This window comes from Oryzias melastigma, linkage group LG10 (assembly GCF_002922805.2).
Source record: "Oryzias melastigma strain HK-1 linkage group LG10, ASM292280v2, whole genome shotgun sequence".
Taxonomy (NCBI): domain Eukaryota; kingdom Metazoa; phylum Chordata; class Actinopteri; order Beloniformes; family Adrianichthyidae; genus Oryzias; species Oryzias melastigma.
Window position 1 is genome coordinate 7,074,902 of NC_050521.1, and position 8,316 is coordinate 7,083,217.

General features: G+C 35.6%; 1 protein-coding gene across 2 annotated transcripts in view; it reads right to left on the reverse strand.

Annotated features, from left to right (window-relative positions):
• Positions 1 to 7,877, reverse strand: part of LOC112153639 (sodium bicarbonate transporter-like protein 11) — a 24,839-nt gene extending 16,962 nt beyond the window's left edge. Inside the window, exon 1 of one of the 2 annotated variants that reach the window (XM_024284002.2) lies at positions 7,723 to 7,877. In XM_024284002.2, the coding sequence (XP_024139770.1) occupies positions 7,723 to 7,783 (61 nt within the window). In that variant the 5' untranslated portion in view covers positions 7,784 to 7,877. Of the gene's footprint in view, positions 1 to 3,625; positions 3,816 to 7,722 lie in introns of those variants that run through there. The other variant, XM_024284003.2, reaches the window with a different exon arrangement.
• Between the last annotated feature and the right edge of the window lie 439 nt (positions 7,878 to 8,316).

The window sequence follows — 8,316 nt, forward strand, 5'->3', positions numbered from 1 at the left end:
AAAGCATCCTGGTAAAACCTGAACCCATACAGACTCACTGAGTGACCTTGAAGTGCCATTTTTTAGCAACAGTAATTCTTATTTTTCAGCGAATTATAAAAGAAGAAAAAGCACAGAAGGAGATTTCTACATTTTTATATTTTAGCATAATAACACCAATGATATTTTTCAAAATAAAAAAAATCCATGTTGGGTTGATATTATACAATATACTCAGTATTATCTGTGCTTTCCTTATTACTCTAAATGATTTAAATGTTCTCATTTCTGTTTATATTTCATAGAAGTGAGAATTAGAAGCAGATTTATGTTTTGGAAAAATAGAAGATTAAAAAAAAACATGCTGTGATACTGATACTGAATCCACTCGCATCAAAAATGTGTTGATGTGATGTTTGTATGGGATTGTGTTTCTGCAAGCCTTCTGCAGCCACACAGAGGAGCTTTTTCACAGCCTCAGGCGGAGTTTGGCTCCAGGGGTTCAACAGCAATGCTGTATCTTACTGCAGATTAGAAAGAACATTCCCAGGCCTCCTCCACATCACAGGAGGCTGCTCAAACAACAGGGTGCCTCTAAGCTGCTGCAATGAGCTGTTTGTGCATGAGCTGGCTGCACTGATGATGGCTTCACTTAAGTTTTGCTTCGCATACAGAAAAGGTTAATGCTGATGTCATTATTAAATGTGTGTGTGAGTTGTGTTTGAGGAAGAACGAATACTCCTGCTGAATAACCTGCTGAGGTTTAATAAAAAATGAGTTATCTTTTCGTTCTCTCACGTTTACTCACACAATCATGTACAACTGTGTAAAGATTATTAATTGCGATGATCTATAATATTTCTTGGATCAAATAGTTAAAACTGTGGCAAATTTAGGATTTCACTGATGTACAAGCTGTTGGGATTCAAAATTTTGACACGAGTCATTGGGACTGATTGCTGGAGCACCGTGTCACAAGTATTAGTGTCGACTACAAGGGAGTGCAAACTTTTAACAAAGAGCCCCAGATGTGGTGAGATGAAAATTTATAAGATTTGGCTTTAAATCCGCACACTTTTGAACCCTTTTTTAAATGTGAACTCTAGACCTTTGCTGATCATGGCAGGAGGAATCATTGGATCAGACCAATATGACAAAAAAAACTGCAAAATCTTTATCATCCTATCAACTTTAAATGTTTATCTAATTTTTCACCGATTAAAGCACAAAAAATAAGTGGACACACATTTAGACACTACTGACTGCTTCATTTATTTGAATCTATTGCCACTAACAGATACATTGACAAGGTGTGTGTGCTGGGGGGTGTCATAGAATATCAGGATCACCCTTTCAGCCCCGAAAATTATTTACATCCATTTTCTTAACCTTCCGCATCCCTTTCAGGGTCTTGGGGCTACCGGAGTCTGTCCCGACAACACATTCTCACCTCCCAACTCGTCACATATCGACGTTTGGTCAGGGACCCGCCACGTCAAAAATTTATATTTGTCATTTTTTGATGTGCTGGCTGTTCCCATGAAATCAAGGGTCCCGAACCTCTGGGCTGCGACCCAGAACTGGTCCAATACCAGGACGCAGGGCGCACCGGTACCCTAACTTGGTACTGGTTTGAGTCCGGTTCCACGTCTGGTATACTGGTTGGGGTCCGGTACCGTGCAGCTCCAGCCCTGGGTTACATGGTGCTTTAGGCAAAATGTAATTTCTTTCAAACCTTTGAGCTATTTAATTTATAGTTTTAGTTATTACAGTTAATTTACATTTTACACAAAAATGAGTGGTGTATCAAACTGAAAAAAAAAAAAAATCATTGCAATTTGGTGCCCCCTCCAGCAGATGGCCCCCTAGGCGGCTGCCTAGCTCGTCTATGCCCAGTGCCGGCTCTGGTACCGCACCTGGTAGGCAATACAGTACCACGTTCAGCACCAGATCAGTGTACTGGACGTGTCCCAAGGACCAGTCCGAGCCCGAGGGTTTTGGATCCTTGATTTTACAAACAACCAGCACATAAAAAAATGTCAAACAGTGACGCATAGGGGTTTTTAACAAACGTCAATATGTGACGACTTGGGGATGAGAATGTGTGGGTCTCAACTACTGTTGGGTGCACCCAGGACAATTCGCTATTTTCTCGCTTGGCCAAAATCTTTACATTTTATTTAATTTTACGACAGACAACCCTATTTAAAAGTGCATGTACTTTCTAGTTAAAAGGCTACTTTTTGTTATGGAATTAAGAACGAAAGAAGCATTAGCTGCAATCAAAACATAAAACACCATAGTCAAGGCTCCTGAAAGCTTTCAGATCCTTGATTGTGTAAATATAATTGTCTGTATATGAGAACTGGACAAAGGGGGTATAACGTTACCAATATAACATTACATACTTCCACTTGCAACAAAATTAAGTCAATTTAGTGGCATTTTTTTGTTGGGGGACACACTTTAAAGATAGCAGGCATGTTTACATCTTGCTATCGTCCCAGATATTGTCTATAAGAAAAACACGAGAAAGAGGAATCATTGTTGGGTCTAGAACCCTGCAAGGCCACTCTAACATCAAGAAACATTTACTTTTGTGTTTCGTCAGTTTTAAGCATGCTTCTGTAGAATATATGTGACGTTTAGTTCCTGTTTAAGTTCTTCATCATGTACATGTTCTTTAGCTTTGTTTGTGTCAGGAAGGAGGAACTGCAGCTCATTCCACTTCAACACCTGAAAAGGCTCCAGATAAGACAAGCTAATGTTTGTTCATCTGACTGGACAAACTGCTGTCTCTATCACACCTGATGTACTGTACCCAGCAAAGAACAGGTGTAAGTGCACTACACACTCACACAAGCACACACTTATTCATCAAAGACATGTACAAGTGTGACAGTAATCCTTGTCAGGCCAATTTTCAAATGCCAGCTAGAAAAGTTCCCATTTTCCAATGGTAATTTCGGTGTTAAGTTTGTCCCTTTGAGAATTAGAAAGTACAAATATATATTGTGCTTTTTATAATTGTGAATTACAAATTATTGTTTTAAAAGCAATGCAATTTCCAATGTCAACCAAAGAAAAAAAGAATCAAAGCACATTGGAATTCTGCAGATTAGAACATTGTCTACCAGATAATCGTCTTAAAGCTTGACCCGATTAGGGGGAAAAAAGTGAAAAATCATGTTTTCCTCCTTTAACTCGTTAGCTGTACTGCAGAGGGAACAGTTAATTTAAACTGTCTTTTAATCTTATATCAGTAAAACATTTTTGAAGTTCCTTTTTTCTACCATTAAACTGATTAGCAGAAAAAAACTACTTTTTCGAGGATTTGTCATTTAGATATTTAAAAGGGCTTGAAAAAGTTTACAAAACTAGCATTTTTAAATAAGTTTGTGTTTTTTTTTTTGGAAAATGTTCTCTTATTTTGCTACAAGAGATCTACAGAAAATGTTGGAGGCAAAATACAATTTACTGCTATGATATGAAGACTAAGCACATTTTGGGTTTATTTATATTGGATCGTCACACACCTGCTCCATGGTATAACAAAGAATCACACTAAGACATTTTTTTTTTAACTTAAAAAGCTCAGGTTGCATCACAAAAGACCTCCTCATCCGCTTTACTCTTTAAAACTCACCAGATGGGACAAAATGAAAGACCCTTTTAGCTTCCATGGTCTCCAGGCTTTTGAGGAGAAAGTATTTCCAAAGTTCAACCCATCCTTTTTTTATCCTGAACACCCCTTAACCTGGACTCAAGACTGATCCTTTCCTACAGCCTGCTTTATCCACACAGCCGTGCACTCTCATGTTCAGGGTGAAAGCAACTCACCGCACCTCCTCCAGGAGCACACTGGCTTCAAAGGGGGAGGGGGACCAGAGGAGAGGCAAAGAGGAAAAAACGCTTTAATTTCAGGTGGATTCTGTGGGTATTAACAGGTAAGACTTCGAAGGAAGACTTGATTTAGTTTTAAATATTTCCACTTAGTCATAAATTTGATCAATTTAACAAGACAGCATTTTAATTCAAATTATTTTCTTTTTGGATATTGGATATTTATTATCAATTTTTGTCTAGATTTTAAAACACTGGCTTCAAAAGGAAAATTGTTACAAAACATAGATACACAGGATTTCTCTAAAATATGTTTTTATATATAATTGTGTGATACTTTATAAGCAGTGATATATTGATTCTCCTGCTCCTTTCTATATGTTTTTCACCACGTAAAAACTTAATCCCACTTTCAACAATTTCAGTAATCTCTGTATCAAAACAAAGTACCATTCGGAACATTACTGCTTGTTTTTTGGTATTCAGAAACTTTATAGTTTTTAAATATTGACTAAAATATGCCCCATAGGACATGAATGAGAAAGTCTTCAAATTTCAACATTTTAAGTTGCTTAGATTAGCGACAGCCTTTAAATACATTATTGGGCTATGTTTTCATCTTTTATAATAAAAAAATAGCATTGAGCTGTTATGTCAGCATTATGCTAGTTCATTTGGGTAACTTGGCATCTACAGATGTTTTTTTTTCCATGCAAATTTGTAGTTTAGCTAATATTTTTGCAACATGCTAACGTCTTTGGCTAATATGTTATCTACTGTGGTTTTTATAGGCTAATTCAGAGATTAGCTTCTATTTTAGCATTAGGCTAATGTTTTTGACTGTTTTTTTTTTTTTTATTTTAGGAATTTTAGGCTATTTTAGAGTTTAGCTAGTATTTAAGCTAACTTTTTTGGCTAATTTGGAATCTACTGAGGTTTTTGGGGGCAAATTCAGAGTTTAGCTTTTACAAAATTGGCATGTCATAGGGATTTTTAAGTAATTTTACCATTCGGTCAGAAATTTCTGTCAACTTTAGCTCTCTTTCGTAGTTCTAAAACAAAGTTTCCATTCTATTAGCAAATTTAACATTTTGTAAATAGCTTTTGCATTTTCAGCAAATCCCTTCAGCGATTAAAGTAAATTGCATCGCCATCCTCAGCAAAAAGCTTCAGCATCTTCAGCAACTACTTTCAGCAAATAGCATTCACACTATAGCATTATTACAGGCAATGCAACTTTTCTAGTGGGCACAAAAAAAATAATAAAAAAAGACACCAGTAATGCTTTTTCTTCGTTTAATTAACAGATCTTCAATAGTCAAGAGTGTTATTGAAGCTTGATGAATGTTAAGTTTGACTTATGAAAGATCTTGATTTCTCTCAATGTTTTGTTTAAAACTTGTTGATTGTGTTACCAGAAGTGAAGGACTGTGAAGCCAAAAGCAACAAATGTAACCCATCCAAAGCTGGGTACTTTATCAGAAGAACAGAAAACAATCCTTGACCTAGTTGAAGAGTTTTCTTTGTTTTCCTTCCCCCGTATTCCTAACTGCATGGTGTATTTATTCACATTAACCTCCCTGTTGTTTTCTAGAATTTACAAGTCTTGTAAAACTTTACTGTGGTTCTTTTTAATTGACATCAAAGGCAGTCATGGAGAACATCATAGGTGGCTTTTTCTCAAACAGCTTGAGATTTGATCAGGGAAAGAACGCAATCCGAATAAACTGCAGGAACATTTGATACGAAAAAGTTTTAACTCTTGATTACCAAACAGTTTCACATACATGATGGCTTACCTTGGGCCTGCTATTGTGTAAATCACTGAATAAAGCAGTTTCACATAACAAAAAGATTTCCAAAACATCAAAAATAACATTATTATTAAGGGGAAAAATAATGTATAGGACCCTAAACAACATGTTTCTTTCTCCCCAGAAGAGGGCAGCATGGCCATCTCTGAGGCAGGTTCCCACACATAAAACACACAGCAAGCACATGTATTTCTCATGATGGTTGCTCATTATATAAAGCTGTTAAAAGAGGCTAGTTAAAATCCCCGGCGGGGACTCTGAGGTTTACTGATTGTTTTTTTTTTTCACTCTGCTTTAAGGGCTCGCACATATGAGATGATCTGATTGATCATTCACTAAATAAGTGCTCCTCCAGTTATCTTTATATGATAAATTATGACAAACTCTGAGCTGAACTGGTCATGTTTTGTTGGCTGCTAGTTTTGTTATGTCAAAGATGTTGTGTCATTTCTTTTATTGGTTTATTTTTGTGTGTTTCATCCATAAGTTTTATATAAAAAAATTGAAGATTTTTTTCTCTAATTATGGCCATTCAAAAATAGTGTGTGATTGAGACTGATTTTAAATTAAATCTAAACTATGCAATTTGACTTTATTTTTGTTGGTTCTGTCTTTTTTACTGCTCTGTGAATTCACAAAACAAAATTCCTCCAGCCTGTTAAAACAGGAAATAGTGTGCCTTTATGAAGGTAAACTAAGACAGAGCATTAGAACCGCTATGAAAGTATATATATATACTGTATATAAAATATAATAAATTTGACTATATATAATGTAGTAAAATTTGAGAAAAAAAAAGTATCATTCTGCAAGAAAAATGTGCCATCGAAAGTCATCAGAAAAAAGCATGACTTTTTCCCTCATAACTTTTTGAGATTATTCAAAATCACAACTTTTTTCTCATAAACATAAAACTTTATTCTTACAAAATTCTGACTTTTTTTCTCAAAGGATTGTGACTATTTTTTTGTAAAGTTACATTTTTTTAAATCATAAATTGACAACTTTATTCTTGTAATTGTGTTATATTTTTATTTTTAAAGGGTCCCTAAAATACTCTGCATTAGAAAACAAACTATTGCACTGAGTCTATCAGATTTTTTTCTTCAAACATTATTTTGAAATAATCATTCACTCACATTGTGCAGCAATTGTGCTTAAGGCAATCCTTGTAACTACAATTTTGTCAGTACTGTCAAACATTAATGAGTCTTCACAAACAAGTGTCGAAATGGACCAAACACCTGAGAAAAACTGCTTAAGAAAATTGATGACATTAACATGAAAAGTCACATTTTAAAAATGTCATCAGAGAAAGTCTGTAAAGTCCAGATTCCTCCTCATGATTTTTGCCTCGATAACACATTGGACCGACCGCATAAATAAGACATTTTAACGACTAGCAGACATGAATGTGTAACAAGGTGGATCATTCACAGTCAAACATTAAAAATTGACACATGTCCAGGCAAACTGTACCATGTGTTTGTACTGACTGTGAAGAGGCTATATTTTACTCCACTGCTGAAGTAACTAGATGAAAGTAAAGTCATTAATGCCACTATTAGCTGTAAATGAGTAATATCATTAAAGATATAATGGCTTTCAGAAGATTTCATCTGCATGACATAAACACGGCCTGAAGGTTGTTCTGCTCTGCAGGTGGGACAGTTTAGCAACTTGATAGTTTCTATAAAACTTTGAGGTTTAAAGACATATTTTCTGTGAACTTTTTTGCTAATTACTTTGCATTTTTAAGTCTGAATGAGTGTAATTATACATGTGGCAACAAATACAAGCTAATTTCATATGTTAAAACTTGAGCTGAGAAAAGTATCAAACTGTTATTAAGTAAGTGTAATGTTATTTCAAAATGTTATTTGTCAAAAAGAAGAAAAAAATGGAAAATCTCCAGTAAAAGTCAAAAAGTAACTGTTGTAATCATTATTTGAATAAGTAGTAAGGCTGGATTTGTTGTTTAGATAATCTGGAGTCAGACAAATTAAAAAAATGTGATTTTGGTGCCTATATTAGTAACTTTAAAATACTTCTCTCCTGTCTCTCATTGAGGATATTAATGACTTACCTTCAGCAAAACGATTGACTGTGACTCCAGACATGTCCTCTGCTTCCTCTCCTGGCTTCATGGTGCTGGGATTTTGCAGTTCTGAGTAAAATCTATGACTTTCTCAGAAATTAGAAAGAAAATGTCAAACTGGGGCAAGGGGAACACGGCTGTTGAGTAAGAGCTGCGAGTTGTCACATACAAGCCCACAGGTAGATAGGAGCGGGGTCGCTGACAATGAATAACCTTTTAATGTCCTCCCTGCCAATCACAGGCCTCCTGAGAAAAGGCAAAACGCTGCAGGTGCGTCAAGGGTGGGGGCTTAGGCCAACGCTAAGTAAAAGCAAAAAGAATAAAGCAGCTATTTTTAGCACAATTTTGCAATCAGTAATACTTTTATGACTGCGAAGAGACGTTCACCATCACACGTGTGACCTGTCAGTTTTTGTGATGAAATACATTAAAATGCAAGTAAAAGCTTTTCCATAATTCGTTTGCACTGCGGCTTCTGATATTCTTTTAAAAATTTACTTTAGAGAAGAGTTAATGTAACGGGGTGAAAAGATGTTTTTTATTTTTGGCAGTTTTTAAATTCCAAGGGCTCTTGAACGCACC